This window comes from Gopherus flavomarginatus, chromosome 2 (genome assembly GCF_025201925.1).
Source record: "Gopherus flavomarginatus isolate rGopFla2 chromosome 2, rGopFla2.mat.asm, whole genome shotgun sequence".
Lineage (NCBI taxonomy): Eukaryota > Metazoa > Chordata > Testudines > Testudinidae > Gopherus > Gopherus flavomarginatus.
The window spans coordinates 62,141,136-62,161,433 of record NC_066618.1 but is presented as its reverse complement, the minus strand read 5'-3'; the positions used below and the strand labels follow the sequence as shown (position 1 = coordinate 62,161,433).

The 20,298-nt window shown below is 38.6% G+C and overlaps 1 protein-coding gene across 2 annotated transcripts in view; it reads left to right on the top strand.

Annotated features, from left to right (window-relative positions):
• Positions 1-20,298, top strand: part of RAPGEF5 (Rap guanine nucleotide exchange factor 5) — a 227,601-nt gene that overhangs the window by 189,618 nt on the left and 17,685 nt on the right. For both annotated transcript variants that reach the window (XM_050938790.1, XM_050938789.1), the window contains exons 17-23: positions 441-590; positions 3,349-3,446; positions 5,183-5,305; positions 8,254-8,432; positions 13,032-13,122; positions 15,490-15,540; positions 16,646-16,733. In XM_050938790.1, the coding sequence (XP_050794747.1) occupies positions 441-590; positions 3,349-3,446; positions 5,183-5,305; positions 8,254-8,432; positions 13,032-13,122; positions 15,490-15,540; positions 16,646-16,733 (780 nt within the window). The remainder of the gene's footprint in view (positions 1-440; positions 591-3,348; positions 3,447-5,182; positions 5,306-8,253; positions 8,433-13,031; positions 13,123-15,489; positions 15,541-16,645; positions 16,734-20,298) is intronic.

The following is a 20,298-nucleotide window of genomic DNA, read 5'->3' as shown; positions in this document are numbered from 1 at the left end:
TAGGTCAGGGGTCGGCAACCTTTCAGAAGTGGTGTGCCGAGTCTTCATTTATTCACTCTAATTTAAGGTTTCGTGTGCCAATACTACATTTGAACATTTTTAGAAGGTCTCTTTCTATAAGTCTATAATATATAACTAAACTATTGTTGTATGAAAGGTTTTAAAAATGTTTAAGACGCTTAAAATACAGAGCCCCCGGACCGTGGCCAGGACCCGGGCAGTGTGAGTGCCACTGAAAATCGGCTCGCGTGCCGCTTTCGACACACGTGCCATAGGTTGCCTACCCCTGCCCTAGGTCAATGTACAGCAATTATCAAAGATTACTGTCAAACAGAATAACAGCCAAGGCATTGCCACAGTTTGGTTTCTTAAATTCTTCCACCTCCTAGTAGTATGTGTTCTTATCTGTTTATGGACATTTCTTTCTTCCTTTTGTGCAGTTTTCTGCCGTGTGTATATAACAGAACATTCCTATGTCAGCGTAAAAACTAAAGTATCCACTTCAGCTCAGGAGATACTGAAAATTGTAGCAGAAAAAATCCAGCATGCAGAGGAGGACCTGACTCTAGTTACTGTCACATTCTCTGGGGGTAAATAATTTTCACTCACCCTACCTTTTACTGTATCTCATCTATAAAAAGATAGTTGACATTTTAAAGTGCAAGGATGTAACTGTTCCAGTATGGGTCCACAGCTGGATGACCATAGTAACAATAAGGAGCTGCCTACCAGAGAGTTGTTTCCATGACAACAGCTAATTTTTGGGTACAGTAGGTTATTGCATTTCCTCACCAGGATTGGACTGCAAAGGACTTTCAAGTGATTAGAAATATAAGATTTTTCCACAGATAAGTCTCCTAGTTTCATATTTAAATGAACTTGGGAAGGTGCTACAGTCTGATTTGCCTTAAAATGAGGATGAGTAGCACTGTGTGCTAGTGGGATAAGTTAAGAATTTTCTGTAATGGGTGGATGGGGGAGGGGTAGAAAATGTGTAAAATGTAGCTATTCGGAGCAACCCAAGTAATATTTTTCTCTGATTAAATGCTGTTGGGATTATCCTAGTTTGTAGCTTTTTCCCCCCTCCCCCTTATTATTTTAATCTGTCTTGCTTAACAAAGAAAGGTTTATTGTCTCTTTCAAGGGAGATCACACAAATTACAAGCTGACACTATTGATCTATTTGACCTGCCTGGCCCCCTCATTTCTTTTGGTGTCTGTCAAATCTTAAGATCTTTGGGAAGCTGTTTTGCTTATTTTTCATGGCCGTGAATTTGGTAGGGCCATAACTATATGTCATGGACCATGAAATCTGTTTTTGTGTGTGTGCACCTTTACCCTATACTATATAGATTTCACGGGGGAGACCAGTGGTTCTCAAATTGGGGGTCTGACCCAGAAGGGCGGTGCAGGGGTTTACAAGGTTATTTTAGAGGTGTTGCAGCATTGCCACCTTTACTTCTACGCTGCCTTTAGATCTGGGCATTTGGAGGCACCGCCCCGCCAGCAGCAGCACAGAAGTAAGGGTGGCAATACTATACCACCCTTATTTCCATGCTGCTGCCTTCAGAACTGGGTGGTTAGAGAGTGGCAGCTGCTGGCTAGAGCCCAGCTCTGCAGCCAGCAGCACAAAAGTAAGAGTGGCAACACCCTACCAGGCCATCCTTCCTCCTGCACTGCTGCTGACAGTGGCTCTGCCTTCAGAGCTGGGCTCCCGGCCATCAGTCGCTGGTCTCCAGTTGCCCAGCTCTGAAGGCAGCACCGCTGCCATCAGCAGTGCAGAAGTAAGGGTAGAAGTACCGCAGCCCCTCACCTACAATAACCTTGCAACACCTCCCCCCCAACTCCTTTATGGGTCAAGACCCCTACAATTACAACACTGAAATTTCATATTTAAATATCTGAAATAATGAAATTTTTTATTTTTAAAATCCTGTGACTGTGAAATTGACCAAAATGCACCATGAATTTGATAGGGACCGACTTATAGTATCCCGTTGTTACTCTTAGTGAATACAAAGATGGTGATTTAATTAGTTGCATAAAAATAAGAAGTTGGATCTACAAAAGAGGCTAATGAATAGATTTTAAATATATGGGCCAGGTCCTCAGCTGGCATAAATTGGTGTAGCTCTATTGAAGTTGAGGATTATAATGTACACACCTATATTTACTTTTGAATAAATCTAAAATGGATAAATACAATAAATTATACATTTAATTTCTGATTCAAAGCATAAAGTCAAATTCTCTTACCCCCAGGCAGATTCCAAACAAACAAACTTTGTGCAGGGTACCCATGTGGGTCATGAGGCAATGGCATCCTGCCCCAGCAACCCAGAGCCTACGTGAGGAGCAGCCATGCTACCACATTTAAGTGGGAGTTTTGGCCAGCAGATCCACGCAATTTCCAGACATACTTGTCATGCCCCTGCCTGTGCCCTAACATGCCTGCAGTGCCTTCTTAGAACTGCCAAACAGTGGTTCTGCTGCTTTTCAGGTCTCCTGCATCTGTGTAACTAGGAGGCAGGATTCACTGCTGCATAATAATGATGATAACTTCATTGCTAGCTTTGATAGCTCAAGAGAACCAGCAATTCATAAATACTGAAGTATGATGTTATCTAATGGCCTATATATGCTGGTTTCTAGAGAAAGCACTAAAATAATAATCACTACTACTTGTCTGTTAAATTTCAAAACTAATTAAAAACCAACAACAATAGGAATGACACTTGTTCATTAACATTTGTAAGCCACAAATTGTTACCTCTTCTCCTGGATTAATTCATTCAGTGCAATCAAAACTAAGGTGTCCTGATTGTGTTATACTATCGGTAGCATAACTCCCATGTATTTCCCTTTTCTGGTTGTAATAACATTTGCGTGAGTTAGAGATCTGCTGCATCTTCTGTTTGTGTTAGCAATGTAAACATTAAAGATGTAATTTTTATTAAACCAGTTGATTGAATGAACTAGGATGTTTTCATTCAAAATGATTTCAGAATTTTTTTACTCCTTGTAAACAGTGGTTCAAATGTAAATGTATCATCTACTACTAAGGAGCTGAAAGCACTAATGCAGATGGCACAGACCTGAATAATTCAGCTTCATGGGCATCTTGTTTGATTGTATTTAGTGTACACCACATAGACAGTGGTACCTCAAGCCTGGTGGATAAAGGGGAACAGGTTGAGTAAATCATTAAATACTATAGACAATACTTGGTTACAATTTGCTAAAGCAAATTTTCCTTTAGGCATTTGTTTGCATGTGGAACTTGTTGTTTATGTATCATGTAAACTTCTGAGGCTTCTGACTTTTTTTTAATATATCTATATTTTAAAGAAAAACATGAACTACAACCAAATGACCTGGCTATCTCAAAATGTCTCGAAGCAACCAGTCGTATGTTTGTCTACAGAAAAGATCTGACTGATACTTTGGTAAGACTGTATGATCTAAAGCTGTATAATGGTCTATTTGTCTGATTCCAAGGCTAAACCTAGTGGTTTTTCAATGATGATGATACTTTTCAATGTACAATTTTCTTTTTCCAATTTCCTTAATAAAACTTGTCTGGACTAATTTGCAGAAAGGAAGCTGTAGCATAAATAACTGCCAAAGTCTCTTTCTGTAATTTATTGAGCTAATTGTGCCTTTTAAAATAAATGGTCCTGAATTTGAGTGTCTTTACTAAACAGCAGTGGAATTAATTAATGTGTCAAATAGGCTAAAGCTTTTATATCCGTTTATAGGGCTTGGTCAACTCATTGACATTTGTTAAGAGAAAAATTAAAACTCAAATAGTGCTTGGTCCCTGTGCAGGGATGGAAATGGGATGGGGATGGAGAGAGCCAGTGTAAGGAGCCTTATTTCCTTGTGCCGCTCAGCCACTTTGTAGGGCCAATGCATAATAGGATTTTTCATGCTCTGCTGAGTTCAGCATCTGTTCCTCCCTAGGATGGCTACTGCACAAAAAGGCTCATGTCAGACAGGGGAACTAGGCAGACCCGCAAAGTGAACTATGATCCAAGGTGCAGTTCCTCTCAGAGTATCTCTTGGGGTGGTGCTACTATACACCACCTGCAATGTAGACCAGCACGTCAGGTGCAGTTAGATCCTCAATAAATGAACTTTTCAACAATCCTTTGCCAACATTACAACTATGTAGAAACAAGTATATGAATATTCCAACTGCTATGGTACATTATCAGTATAATTAGACTTCATGAATTTGCCTTATGCAAGAGAAATATCTAGTTGCATTTTATTGGATGAATGTCTCCTAAGAGCTGACATGCTATTATAATGTATCTTCATCTACATTGTTTGCAGACTAGTATCCACCTTTTTAAAAAATGTTGTTAATAGCAAAACATCCCCAGCAAGTGATAAGCAATCTAGTTTCATTAGCTACAGAGAGTTTTGTGGAAGGTTTTAAATTTAAATTTAAGGTTTAAAAAAAAAGCACTAAAATGATGGCTCAACTGATCCAAATCAGCTTTCATCTGGGCAGATGACACATGCCAAATTTCAGACTGATGACCTAAAAACAGGAGAACTTTTTGAAAATCAAATTTACAATAGAAATGGCAGATGATCCTTAACTCCAGTGGTATTAATGAGTTCCACAGTAATATGCTAAGTAATTTTTGTGAATTAGGCCTCACATTTTTTTATTGCTGCCTGACAGTTACATTCAAAGTAAGCCATTTTTCATCACAAAATTGATGGTTTTATGTACTTGTAAATGTGCATTCTGGGCTGCAGGTACATTATATGTATATTCTGTACTATAAATCTGATCTGTTTCCTTACTGGAACTCACCATAACATTGTCTTTATTTTGAATACAAAACTTGCTGGAGCATTATTTCCGATAACAGGCCATAGTGATTTCAAGGATTTCACTTTCATTATGCTATCTGCCTGGTCAGTCTTTCACAATCAGGTTTTAGAGACGGAGGGGGCCTAATGCAATAAGAAGACATTGATCACATTTTTCTGTTTGTTAAACAGGCTGTAACTCATTGAAGGTGAACAGTGTGATGAAAAACTTAAGTGCACTCAGGGAAGATTACTTTTTCAATGTTGGGTTTTTTCTTCAGTGTAGTAGCTAATTCAGGGCAGAGTATCTGGAAATTGCTCAGGATGCTTTTATTTCTGTCCGTTGACTTAGAATCCATATGCTGAAAATGAGGAATCACTGCAAAGGTCTGTGAGAATTTTGGGAATTAACACCTGGGATCTTGCCTTAGAATTAACATACTTTGATTGGAGTCTCTTCAATTCAATTCACGAGGTAAGAAGCAATAGCTTTAGTGTTACTGTATCGCTAATTGTCCAAGTTGTTGTGGGTTTTTTTTAATCAAAGGTACAAATATGGGTAAAATAAGTCACTGAAAGTTAGAATATAGGCTACAAATGGGAAAAAGAATGTATCATTTAAAATTCATGCCAAAAGGTCTACTGTATTGTTCATGCAGAGGAAACTGATGCAACATCATATCATTGTCATGATTTTGCAGTGTCCTGATGTTGCATCATCATGTTTACGTTGGAACATAAGTATCACAACATTACAGTGCATCAGTATCATATTTAATGTAACAACACTGGGTGGGGAGAATATCACGTAAGCCCCAGAAGATGTTTTGGCAACCTTTGATAGCCTGTAAATCTGTCCAGGTAAAATTGATGCCCCAACATAGGGAAGTTGTACGCATCTTGTTTTTTCTTTGATCATACGTGAAATTTTAAATTTGTATTGTTTTATATCTGAAAATAGAAAAGTAAGAAGAGTCTGTCTTTTGCACGTAGTAATATTTCAGTAAACTTAAGACTTTTTGATTGAGATCATAAAAGCCATACAATATGGGGTGTGTGTACACACCCATATTTCCTGTGGAAGAGACTCCATTAATTTGTATCAAGTTATCACTTTAAGCACAATGTAACCTGTGATTTTAGCAAAGCCACTAGATACCAACCTAGTGTAAAGGACTTTAAACTAGGTTCAGAGCGGGCAAGTACAAAAGTCCACAAGTAGGCATAAAAAAGGGCTAGATGGCTGGGGTAGTGGTGGAAGAACATGGAAAATTACTATAGAGTCATAGCTCTTATTATCTATCCCTTTCCTAATGATTCCTAACATTGTTAGCTTTTTTGACTGCTGCTGCACATTGAGCAGATGTTTTCAGAGAACTATCCACAATGACTGCAAGATCTCTTTCTTGAGTGGTAACAGCTAAGTTAGACCCCATCATTTTATATGTATAGTTAGGGTTATGTTTTCCAATGTGCATTACTTTGCATTTATCAACATTTGTGCCCAGTCACCCAGTTTTGTGAGATCCCTTTGTAACTCTTTGCAGTTTGCTTTGGACTTAACCCTCTTGAGTAGTTTTGTATCATATGCAAATTTTGCCATCTCATCTCCTTCCTGACCTCAAACCTTTTTGATGGTATAGTGAAACAGTTCCTCCCTTTTTTCCCCCGCCTGTTCTTTCTGAAAAAGCTATATCCCTCTATACCAATATCCCAGGCATGAGACTTATCCCACCAAGTCTCTGTAATGTCAATTAAGTCATAATTTAGGTCAGGGACTAATACACAGGAAGAACTGGAAGTATTTCCCATACTCCTTGTATTTGTATATATACATTAAGATGATGAGCAGATTCCCCTACTGAACATAAGAATGTCCATACTGGGTCAGTCCAAAGGTCCATCCAGCCCAGTATCTTGTCTTCCAATAGTGGCCAATGCCAGGCACTTCAGAGTAAATGAATAGAACAGATAATCAAGTGTTCCATCCCCTATTGCCCATTGCCAGCTTCTGGCAAACAGAGGCTATGGACACCATCCCTGCCTATCATGGCTAATAGCTGTTTATGGACTATTCATGAATTTATCTAGTTCTTTTTTTGAACCCTGTTATAGTCTTGGCCTTCACAACATATTCTGGCAAGGAGTTCCACAGGTTGACTGTGCATTGCATAAATAAATACTTCCTTTTGTTGTTTTAAACCTGCTGCCTATTAATTTCATTTGGTGACCCCTAGTTCTTATGCTATGAGAAGGAGTACATAACACTTCTTTATTTACTTTCTCGACACCAGTCATGATTTTATAGACCTCTGTCATATCCCCCCTTAGTCATCTCTTTTTCAAGCTGAAAAGTCCCAATCTTATTAATCTGTCCTCATATGGAAGCTGGTCCATACCCGTAATCATTTTTGTTGCCCTTTTCTGTACCTTTTCCAACTCCAATATATCTTTCTTGAAATGGAGTGACCACATCTGCATGCAGTACTCAAGATGCCATGGATTTATATAAAGGCAATGTGATATTTTTCTGTCTTATGGTCTGTGTTTAATTGGTCCTGCTCAATACAGGGGGCTGGACTCGATGACTTCTCAGAGTCTCTTCCAGCCCAACATTTATGAGATTCTAAAATGGCACAACCATTTAAGGCCCACTCTAGTGCCCCATGTGCCTTTCCACGGACTTTAATGGGCATTGCAACAGGCCCTCTAAAGCATAGTCCTGAGTAATCTAGAAGTCTCATGGGAATAAGGTGGATGGAGGGAATAGAGCCAGTGCAACACAAATGTCAAAATCAAAATAGTAGTGAATCATAAACTGAAAAAAACATGGTGCCCCATTGAGAATAAGGGGAAGAATGTGACCTCTTCCATGCCTTTCATCTTAGATCTGTTCTCTGAGCTTTTCTATAAGTTCCATTAGAAACTTAGAAGTTCTATTTAGAAACTTTAAAACTACAGATGGGTGAACTTGTTCAGGAAAAAAAAAAAAGCCTTCCCCTTGCTCCCTGAAGCATTAGTTATTTTTAGAACCAAATCTGAAATGAACTCTTTTTTAAGGCTCTGGGACGTTCAGATATGGGTTGTTTTTTCAGACTGGAGCTAGTAATGATGAAATGTTGAGAGAGACAGACTATTCTTGTTCTATTTCTAGACCAGAAGTAGAGCTGCAGAAAATCTCATAAAAACACTTATTGCAAGATTTTCAACCCACATGCAAACTCAAGGGGTTCCAGTAAGCCTCTAAACTCCAAACCAGAACTTTGAACCATTTGAGATTAACTCATCACTGATTCAGACACCCCTTATAAATAGCAATGATTTTTTACCTAATCTAATTTTTAAAAATATATTCAATTTTAGATCATTTAAATTTTATTTACAGTTTTTAAAAGCCCTACTAATACAATAATTGTGTTCCAGCAAGAGCTGATATACTTCACCTTCAGCAGACAGGGCAGTGGTGAAAACACTGTGAATCTTAGTCTTCTGCTTCAAAGATGCAACGAAGTACAACTCTGGGTGGCCACAGAGATACTCCTCTGCAGTCAGCTCTGTAAACGTGTACAGCTAGTGAAAAAATTCATCAAGATTGCTGCCCAGTAAGTAACTAAAGTTGAAACTGGAATCCTTCAATGAACATCTTTTATCTTTTCATTTGAGGGGGAGAGAGACAAAGTGATGAACGGAAATTTGTTGTTATCCCTTGTCTTTAAATGTTTAGTAAGTGTGATGTACACATAAAATGGTCTATAAATAACAATATTAACAAACCCTGGCCAAGCCCAAGCATAATGCAGCTGTATGCTTCATTTATGTGGCTGTCCTTTGTATCAAACAATGATGTCATGGCCTCTTGTGTGTTCTCTTGTGGCTGTGTAGTTTGATCCATGAAGATCAAAGTCACAAGCAGATATCACATAGGAATGCACAAGCTCCCACTAAAGACTTGGCGTGAGATTTGGCCACTTCTTCTGTCAGATTTCCATCTCTGTCTTTCTCAGCGTGTTTACAACCTTTCTTGATAGTTGCTCTCCATTCAAGTCTTCCTCTTTAGCTCAGCCAATGCACTTACAACGTAACCTGCAAAATTCAAGCTATTTCATTAATGTCTTTTGATAAGACCACCAAATGCATTTGCAGTGTTAACCTTAAGCCCATACCTCCAGAGATGAGACTACTCAGACTGAGCTATTGCACAGTCTACTCCTCTTGAGTGCGCTTAATTTAACTAAATTGTTACATTTAGTTACATTTTCCAAATTTTAACTGAGAATACTGGATGGGCAATTCCTGCTCCATTACTAACATTATTAGCCTTTACTGTATGCTTGTGGAACATAATACAAGTAAATACTGTACACAGAGACGTCATTTCTCTTTAATCATGACAGTTTTAGCAACCAAGGGAATGAAGCTATAGAAACAAATGCAGCCATTCTCCTCACCTCTCTCATACATTTGTTGGTCTGCTGCAGTATGTGAATATTCATGTTCATAGAAAATGTATAATTTGTTCCCACATCTATCCCTTTGCCAATTGACTTGATTTAATTTGTTCCAAGAGAGGCAATTATATACAGAAGGCCATTCTCTGCTGAACCAGTGTCTTTGGTGAAGTGCATTCCATTAATCTAATACAATGTACTTACAAATGCAATTTGTTTTGGTTTGCAAGTTTTGTGCTATCCAACAATGCATTCATTTCCAGGCTTATCAATTGTAACTTTGTTCTTATTCTGTCTGAAACGATTGATTTCATGTGGCTCACTGGCTTCCCTGGTAACACTAATTTGTATTCCTAGAAGAGTTTCATTGCTGTTTCCCATGAATAGGGATATATATGCCCCTAGAGTCAGAGGTTGCTATGTCTGAGTTAATTCCATCTCTTTTAGGGGAATGTGAAGTTAAAGTTGTAGAAACCAAATTTGGTAACTGGCAAATAGAAGAGGGCATTTTATATTTGCATTACTGATGTGCTCATTATTGTAATATCTAGGAACCAAAATATAGATGCAGATTTAGATGAGCTTGTAGTTCATTCAAATGCTGCTCTACTCAGAAAAGTGACTCTCAAAAAGAGCATTGTAGGGTTCCATTTTTATTGTATCTTAACTGACTCCCAGAACAAATTGGTGCATGGGGAATGTTTGGGGTATGGTAGGGAGGGGAGTGACTTGAGCTCAGTATGTTCAGGCTGCTCTAACTCTTACCAGGGCAGAGAGTTAGAGAGCCATAACCAGCTCTCTGATTGCCCTCTGTTCTGCTGCTCCCAGATGCTGGATGTAGCAAAAAATCTGATCTAAAATCTCCCTGAGCTCCAGCTGAGTCAATGTAGGGCCATAACTTAAATCCCTGTATTTGGTGCTTTTACACTGCATTGATGAGTTCCCTAGAAATACCCAAAATAGAGGAACAGGAGAATTTTATTTTAATGTAGAAAAATGCAAAAAGCAGAGAGAATGTTGTAAGAACATTGATACCTACACTTTTACAAATTAGAAATTCTACCCCAAAAATTAACATTAACAAAGAAAGGAACCACTACTCTGGTTATACAGGAGAATTGTAGAAGCAATATTTAAGGAGAGTAGGTGAAATAAAGGGAATTATTGATCAATTAGTCTAATATAGATGCCAGGTTATTTCCTTGAGGAAATAAATCTGTATGCATTTAGAAGTAATCCTCTTGATATGAGAGAGCTAGACAGGTAAGCATGCATTTGGAAAAAACAGATGTTGACAATTGGATATGATTGCAAGTGTGGTAAGCAAAATAGTACAGTGGGCGTTAATGAATTTTGAATAAGAGTTTAAGTCAATGGAAGATTTGTAAAAACCAATAGCATGAGACATTTCATGCCATGAAGAGTTTAAGGCCAATCTAAGGCTTGGATCATGCAAACACAGAGTATGTCTACACAGCTGTAACAGACCTGTTGGCCCAGGTTAGCTGACTCAAGCTCACAGGGTTCAGGCTGTGGGGCTATAAAATTGCAGTATATACATTCAGGTTCAGGCTGCAGCCTGAGCTCTGAGACCCCTAAGGATATGTCTACACTGCAGTGTAAGCCCAGGGCTAGTAGACTTGAGTTAGCAGGTTCTGAGTTTGTTAATCTAAGGCTTGAATGTCTAACTCCAGGTTAGGAATTGTTGAACCCTGGGTTCCAACCTTGGGCTCCAGTGTCTATTCTGCTAAGTAGGCTCAAGTCCAACCACCCATATCCCAGACTTCTTAGTTCTCTCCCAAAATGTGGTCACTCTAGTCCTTTGTGGTACAGTGTGTGAAATTCTCCACCAAACTTGACTGTCCACAGGACAAAAAAAAAGTCTGCTTGTGCAATTGTGGAATACACTTGGCAGACTCCCAGAGCACTAGTCCTGTGTGGTGGCCTTTACACTGCAAAACCATAGGACTTGAACCATGGGTTCTGGCTTGACTCAGGCTCAGAACCTCCACCCCTTTGTGGTCCTATTACCCTGGGTCTGATCTCTGGGTTAGCATGACTTGTGTGTGCAAGAAACGGGGGTTAATCTTGAGCCTGAATTCGAACCCTGACCTTACGTTGCAAAGTAGACATATCTTTAGGCACGTACTTAACGTTACTTATATGAGTAATGCCACTGAGGACAGTGGGACTGCTCATATGCTTAATGTTAATTTTAAGACACAATCCCAGCATATCTAATTTTTTATAGTTGAACTTCAGATACAGTCTTGCTTGAGAAAGTGGAATGATACTGTTTGGATAGCATGCTATAGTTTGTGATTACATATTTGCTAATGGGCTAAAAGTAAATAGGGAATAATCATATATAAGAACATAAGAACGGCCATACTGGGTCAGACCAAAGGTCCATCAAGCCCAATATCCTGTCCTCTGACAGTGGTCAGTAGCAGATGCCTCAAGGGGAATGAACTGTCACCCAAGCCCAGCTTCTGGCAAACAGAGGCTAGGGACACCATTCCTTCCCATCCTGGCTAATAACCATTGATGGACCTATCTTCCACGAATCTATCTAGCTCCCTTTTGAACCCCGTTTTAGTATTGGCCTTCAACAACACCCTCTGGCAAGGAGTTCCAGAGGTTGACAGTGCGTTGTATGAAACAATACTTTCTTGTGTTTGTTTTAAAACTGCTACCTATTAATTTCATTTGGTGGCCCCTTGTTCTTGTATTATGAGGAGTAAATAACACTTCCTTATTTACTTTCTCTACACCAGTCATGATTTTATAGATCTGTCATATCCCCCTTTAGTCGCCTCTTTGCCAAGCTGAAAAGTCCCAGTCTTATTAATCTCTCCTTCTATAGTAAAACATGAAATTAGAGAGGTATCCAGCAGAATTTCACAGTTATCAGTAATAGGGACCAGTATTAACTAATAATTAATCCAGAGAGATATGTAAATTGAACATTAGCAGACCATAACAAATTATGAGGGACTGCAAATACATTGGAGAGTAGAGAGAAAATACAGAATGACCTAAAGAGTTTAGTGTTATGTGCAAGCAACAATAAGGAGAGATTTAATTTAGATAAATGCAGAGTAATACAAGTAGGGAATACTAATACAAACCCAAAGAAATATACAATATTGTTTAAGAGCAGCATTGTGGAGGAGGTCCTTGCGTGATAATAGATGACAATTTAAAGGCAAGGTCAAGGTGTGATGTTGCAAAGAATACATTTGATGCAGGATTTATGTTTATAGAGGAGTAGCAAATGAGAGAATAGAAAAGTAAACATAGAAACTGTCCCCCCTCCCCCCCCCCCGATGCATTTCATTGGTAAGGCTAGAATTCAAGTACTGTGTACAGTTTTCTATTTTTTTCAGTGTAGGGGTGTAGTGTGGAGTGAGGAGCTGATAAATTATGACAAAGAAGGATAACAAACCTGGAAAAAAGGATTGCTGGCCTTGACTGTGAAAAGAAATATAGGGAAATGAATATGTATAACTTACAGAAAAGATGATAAAGGAAGGTGAAAATATTTATATAACAACACAATAGAGGGCAGGGAATCATTCTGTGAGGTAAAGAACAGGTAATCATTTTAGTGTAGAGGACAATCTTGTATTAGTGCAGGAAAGTTGGATTTGGTAACCTGGGATATCTTTCTATCCCAATTATCTACACTCTAATTTCCTGTTCTCAGAGAATAATAATGTCCATTTTCTGAAAAACATTATTGTTCTACAGCTGCAAAGCCCAAAGAAATCTGAACTCATTCTTTGCCATTGTTATGGGTCTCAACACTGCATCTGTCAGCCGGCTGTCTCAAACCTGGGAGGTAAGCCATGTCTTTGTATCTTTTCAATCTTGTCAAAACTATATTTTGTACAAGTTTTTGATGGTCTTTTTTTTTTTTAAATACTAGCTCTACATTCTGAAATCAAGTGTGAGGAAAGTGGTGTGGGGAGGGGGTGTCAGTATATAGATGTCTACATTACCTGTAAATGCAGACCACCTGAGAATACTAAATTTATTCTTGCAGAAGTTTTAAATAAGTATAAAGGAAAGAAAGGTCTCCAAGATTATATGAGTTATCCATAAAGATCCAGAAATTATTAGTAGTACAGTTTTGAACTATAGTGGAGAACACTAGTTAAATTTAAGTAAGGAATGGATTCCAGAGAAACAGAATCATTACATATGGAAGAGGTTTCATGTAAAATTTTACAAAATAAAAAGAGACCCTTATAAGGGTAACCCTTGATTAAACTCTTGCCCTGCTGTTTATTTTGAGCAAAAAGTTTAGGAAACAGGAAATGAATAAGTAACACACTTAAAAACCTAGATTAATGGTTAAAGAAACTACAAGTTGCCAAACAGAGGAGAGAATATTAAATGAGGGATTCCACTAGGATCTGTGTTTATACTGCTACTGTTTCCATCAAAATAAATTGCTGAATGGTAATACCAGCAAACTAATTATATTTGCTGATGACCCAAAATCAGGGAAGTGTTGACTGATATTACAAGAATAAAGTGCCTCCAGTGGATGCTGTCAAAAATACCCTCAAGCACAACAAGCAGAATTCAAACAGCAGAAAGGGGATTATACTCAGCCATATTAAGACTGAAGTCATCCCCTCCCATACAAAATAACATGGAAAGAAAAATGAATTGCATATGTCAATGACTAATGCTGTGGTGAAACAAGAACCAACAATTCCCAGTATGGGGAGGAGCTTGTGGGAGCCCAGAAAGGCAAAGGGTAGGAACCAGTAAATGATTGGATGGCTCAAAATCTTCAGAGAAATTTGCAAATCCTGGGGCATCTGTCTGCACAGAAAGCAAACCCCTCTGCATTACTTCCTAAACCACCCTCCGTACCAGCAGTGCTGCTCACTCAGGAGCTAACCTACCACTGCCTACCTGTTGGGGCCTGCCTCCATCCCACTCTTTGAGGGAGTAGAGTAAAAAGGTGTGGACTGGGAGTAAATACTGTAGAAAAGGTACCTACATGGCTACTCTGGAGCAGCGGAACTGCAGCAGTTTTGTTGCTTTTGGAATGTGTTCTGTGCCGCTGATGTACTTCAGCCTCTGAGAATAAAATGTGGTGTTTATCTGAACAATTTCAGTACTTATCAGTGGATCAACAGTGTCTGTCTTACACACTCTGTGTGTGCATGTAAATAAATATGATAAAATACACACACACACACTTTTTTCTTTTTGAAATGTTTGTAGCCACAGTTGTTTGCTTGGCATTCTTTAAATTTGCAAAAATGTACTGCAGAAAAATTTCAAAATCCAAAAGCTTGTATGCATCAGTAATTTGAATTCTAGGAAATAGAGAGCAATGCTTACAAATTAATCATTATTACTTATATGTGCAAATTAAGTCACCTAAATTCAAGCAACCAGTTATACACCAACCTATGCTGAATATGCACTTGCATTCTTAAATAGATGGCTGCATTCCCAGGCATGCCCTACTATTTTTGTGCTCAATATACAGTGTTTTAAGGCATCTAACTTCCTCTGGTTGAAGATGCTAAAATCTGTGGAAGTACAGTTCCACATGCAGCTCTTTATGTGTGCAGTTGCTAGTGTTTTAATTATACAGCACAGGTAAATCTTTTTAAAATTGTGGGTGTAATCCTGCAAAAATGTATTTGTATGAGTAGTCTCAGTGGGCCTGATTCTCCTCCCAGTTACATCAATGTATATCAGGAGTAATTGAGGTTAGTGTGAGACAAGAATCTGGCCCATTGACTTGTAGGATTGAACCCTGAGCCCACATTTTAGGAAAAGAGTTAGGAGATTACTGAAATTGCATCCGAATTACTGAGTATCTAAATTATCAGCCTGTGGTGTTGTTTCCATCTTCACAAATGTATTAAGACAAATGGGGCAGACATGGAAGTTAGTGAGGAGGATGAAAACAGATGTTCAGAAGCAATTTTCTTAAAAGAATCATGAATGTGTGGAATCTCAAAAGGCAAGGCTGCTAAATCTAATAGACTGGTATTGCTCTAAACATTATTCATAACTGGGGATTTTAGTACTGGGAAAAGAATGATAATTGACTGGGGAAGTGGCTTGGTGCTATTTGACACTTTAAACATGACAGACAATCTCAGAAAGAAAACTGTATTTTTCTGCATATTTAATTTCTTTAATCCCATTTCCTTTTTTCCCCCCACCTCAGAAAATCCCTGGGAAGTTTAAGAAACTCTTCACCGAACTTGAAAGTTTGACAGTAAGTACAGTGCTAGTGCCAGAAAAAATTTGCTCCCCAGTTCTGTCTCCTCTAACTTATTTCCAGTGGAACTGACTGCCATTGTCTAAAATTGAGATTGCCTTTCTCTGATCATGGCTTGCCACAGACCTTTCACATCTCAGTAGTGCTGCAGTGGTCTCAAAAAAAGTGTAAACACTCATTCTCATGGACTTTGCACAGGGGGAAAATAAAGACTCAAAGTCTGTGCTTGGGTTTCCTGGTGTAAATCTGGAAGTAATTCCATTGCCATGGTAGCTAATCACCAGATTCTTGCTACCCAGCAAAAGATGCTCAGAATCTGTCTTATAAAAACAAAACAAAACAAAAAAGTCTATAGAAAGAGAGAATAGGCATGAAAAAGGGGGAGGAAAATAAAAAGTTTAGAGCCACACTTTGCCTCCCTTACATGTGTTGTGAGATACTACTCAGCATTAGTATTTCCTTTGCCTTCCCTGAGCTAGCAAGGTTACCACTGAATTGAGTAAAGATGGCAAAATCTGCCCCTTAATGATTTTCATTTTTACATAATTATCGTAATTGGAATTCTTATACAATAATTACATGGCCTCAAGTTAGAAATGTTTACAAAAACATTTAATACTATGTACTATTTTAGAGTTTTAGAATTACATTACTTACACTGCATAGAACCGCTCAGCTGCCTTCTATTATTTTTTTCTTTAAGATGTCTGATATCTGTTATATTGTTTAATGAGTTAATTTTTCACTGGAAAAATGGCACTTTTTAGGACAGATTCTGTTAGATATTAAGATGACGAGAGAGTGCTAATAGAGATTATGTGGGGAAATTACAGAACAGTCAAATGGTGAATTTATCATATAGCTATCTTCTATTTTGGAACCATTTCATGTACAGGAATATAGTCATTTCTATTTCCTTCATTGTTTACATTTCCTATTCAGTTTAGTTTTTCACCTCTCCTAGGAAATCTTTATCTACCTCATTTCCCAAAGAACCTTTTAAATCTAAATCACATTCAGTTCAGAAGCCTATAATGGATTTTGAATTGCTCTTTTTATAGCCTATTGATTTTTCTCTTTTATTACTAAAATGATTTTGCAGGACCCTTCTCTGAATCACAAAGCCTACAGAGATGCGTTCAAGAAAATGAAGCCTCCGAAAATTCCTTTCATGCCCTTACTTCTGAAAGGTAATGTTAAATGTTGTCTGCCCTTTTTTGCCATGTAATTCCATCTACAGAAATGTGTAATGGTTAGTTACAGTAAGTGTAAGGTGATTTTTCCCGCATGTTGTTTCATAAGCACAGTATAGATATAATGTGTATGGGACTTCAGTAGCACTTGCTTTGAATAACAAAGAGTAGTCTTTTAAAAAAAAATAGGTAAGAATCACATTTTTTTTTTCAAATGCTTTGAAACTTTAGAGCCTGTCCGGTCACCTACTGATAATACAGTCCCTCTGAGCTGTGAGTGTGAAACCTTGAGGCTGGGGAAGATAACTTGCATGTCTCTTGAGTAGCACCACCTGGCTGTGGATGATGCATGAACACAACATTGATGGGTACCAAAGGGAGAAAAGTCAAACCTTACGCAGCCAGAGGAGAGGTTATGATTGATTTAATGGATATTGAACTGGATTTAATTGAGATCAGAATCTTTACCATTTATCTATCAAACATACGTGGTGCTTATGAATGGGGAGGATTTTGGAGTCAACCCCTTCCACCCTCTGAATTCTGAGAAAGACAATGAACAACTATTCAACATAGTGAGTTAAGTAGCTCATTAAGTGGTAGGTATTTCAAGTATCCTATCATCTTGGATTCATTTATTATTAATCATCTTGTCTTTGATCATGACAAATTCATTTGATGTCCCTGTATTCCAGAAGTGTTCTGTTTAGTACATTCATTAAAACCTGGTTACAGCTGCAAACATGTAAAATGTTTTCAAGGGAAAATTCTCCAAACAGGCTGAAAATGTCTAGGAGTTGCCAGGTCTCTACTCATCTGAGGGGTTTGTATATATAAAGGAGAATTTTAGTTTTGTTGTCATATTTTAATGGATGACAAGATGAGAGTTCTGAAACAGAGAGGGCAAAAACAATCGATCAGACAAATCCACCAAACTCTATGGTCCTTTCTCTGCCTACTCTTTGCACTCTGTTGCCTTGGTACATTATGATGTTTGCACAACAATACAACATTGTATAGAAGACCATGTACATAAAACCATGTACACAACGAGAATTGCCATTAAATATTCTCACATATCTAAGATGCATGGGGATACTAGGTATACCTTACAAAATGTTGCCAAAGTCCCCATAAATAGTGTGTGCTATTTTAAGGGACACTGTCATGATTGATATCCAAATGAGCTCTACAATACCGTTTTTATGTCTTCCACTCTTTCAAGCTATGTAATTATTTGTTTGCAAACCTAGATGCTTCAAGTATCAGAGGGGTAGCCGTGTTAGTCTGGATCTGTAAAAGCAGCAAAGCACCTTATAGACTAACAGATGTATTGGAGCATGAGCTTTCATGGATGCATCCGACGAAGTGGGTATTCACCCACGAAAACTCATGCTCCAATACGTCTGTTAGTCTATAAGGTGCCACAGGACTCTTTGCTAGATGCTTCAGTGCTGTTTGTTATAGAGCAAGTTAAAATAAAGTTGCTAGCCTAGAAATAATGGGCAAACCCACCAAAATATCCAAAGCACAAGACATGGCAGTAATAGGGGACTTGAAGTACCCAGACATCTGTTGGAAGAGTAATATTGCAAACAGAGAATGTCCAATAAGTTCTTTGAATGTACTGGGGACATCTTTTCATTTCAGAATGTAGAGGAAGTAACTAGGGGGAGAGCCATTTTAGACTTTACTCTGTCTACCTGGGCTGAATTGGTTGTGAATCTGAAGGTTGAAGGAAATTTGGGTGAAAATGATCACGAAATGATAGATTTAATTATTCTAAGGGAAGGAAGGAGTGAAAGCAGCAGAATAAGGACATTAGACTTAGTCTGCTTTTTGTTTTAACAAACTCAGAGAACAGGAAGTTTGTCCCACAGGAAGATAATCTAAGGGGAAAAGGAGTTCAGCAGAGCTGATAGTTTAATGAATTAAAATTGCAATAAAAACTGTCCCAAGGCAGAGAAAAGATAGGAAGAATAGTAAGAGGCCAATATGGCTCCACCAGGAGCTCATTAATGAGCTGAAATCAAAAAAGGAATCCTACAATAAGTGGAAATATGGACAAATTGCTAAGGAGGAATACAAAAGAAAGCACAAGTACGGTATGTAGGGACAAAATCAGAAACAGGCACAAAATGAGTTACACGTAGCAGGGGACATACAAGGCAATAAGAACAGGTTCTGTAGGTACATTATAGGAGTAAGAGAAAAGACAAAGAAAGGCTTAAGTTCTCTATTTAGTGGAGAAGGAGAGCTAATAATGGATGAACTCAAGAAGACTGAGGTGTTTAGTGCCTATTTTGCTTCAGTGTTCACTAAAAAGGTTAATTGTGACCTGTTACGTACCACAGTTGTTAAGGATAGATTATGTCACAGAAGTCATGGATGCTGTGACTTCCAGAGACCTCTGTGACATTTGCTGCTTCAGCCCCGGGGTGGTGGGGCCGCAGCTGGTGGGGGGCCTCCGCCGCTGTCAACCACTGTGGGTGGAAAGTGCTGGAAATCCCTCTCCCCTTCCTTCCCCCCCACAGTGGGGGGGGTCAGGCTCTCATTTCCCCCGCCCCATCAGCCCCAGTTTGTCAGAGTTATTTTTAGCCAGAGTACTTTGGGAACTAGCTGAAGCAATCTCAGAACCATTAATGGAACTCATGGAGGATGGGTGAAGTCCCAGTGGACTAGGAAAGAGCAAACATAACACCTATTGTTAAAAAGGGGAACAAAAAGGATGTGAAGAATTATAGTCAGCAAATCTTTGATAACTGGAAAGATACTGGAACACATTTTTAAACGATCAATTTGTAAGCACCTAGAGGAGAATAGGATGATAAGTAATAGCCAACATAGATTTGTCAAGAACAAATTATGCCTTCTTTGACCAGGTTACTGGCTTAATGGAGGGGGGAAATCTGTACCTGTGAAATATCTTGATTTTAGTAAGCTTTTGACACAGTCCCAAATGATAGTCTCTTGAGCAAACTAGGGAAATGTGGTCTAAATGAAATTACTATAAGGTGAGTGCACAATTGTTTGAAAGACTCTACTCAGAGTAGATATCAATGGTTTGCTGTCAAACTGGGAGAGCGTAACCAGTGGGGTCCCACAAGAGTTTGTCCTCAAATTATACTATTCAATATTTTCATTAAAGACTTGGATAATGGAGTGGAGAGTAGGCTTCTAAAATCTACAGATGACACCAAGGCAGGAGGAGTTGCTAGCACTTTGGAGAACAGGATTAGAATTCAAAACAACCTTTATAATGTGGAGAATTCAACTGAAATCAACAAAATGAAATTAAGTAAAGAAGAAAAAATCAGATACAGAACTGCGAAATGGGGAATAACAGTCTAAGCAGTAATACTGCTGAAAAGGATCTAGGTGTTCTAGTGCAGTGGTCTCCAAAGTGGGGTGCTCGCAAGAGGATCCTTCGGGGTGTGCAGCAGGAGAAGCACTGCTGGAGCAGCGCCACTCTCCCCCGCTACCCTCCGCCTCGGCAGTTCAGCCGGGAGTCCAAGCAGCTTTTTTTTTGCTTCAACAGTTCGGCCGGGAGCAGGGGGTGTGT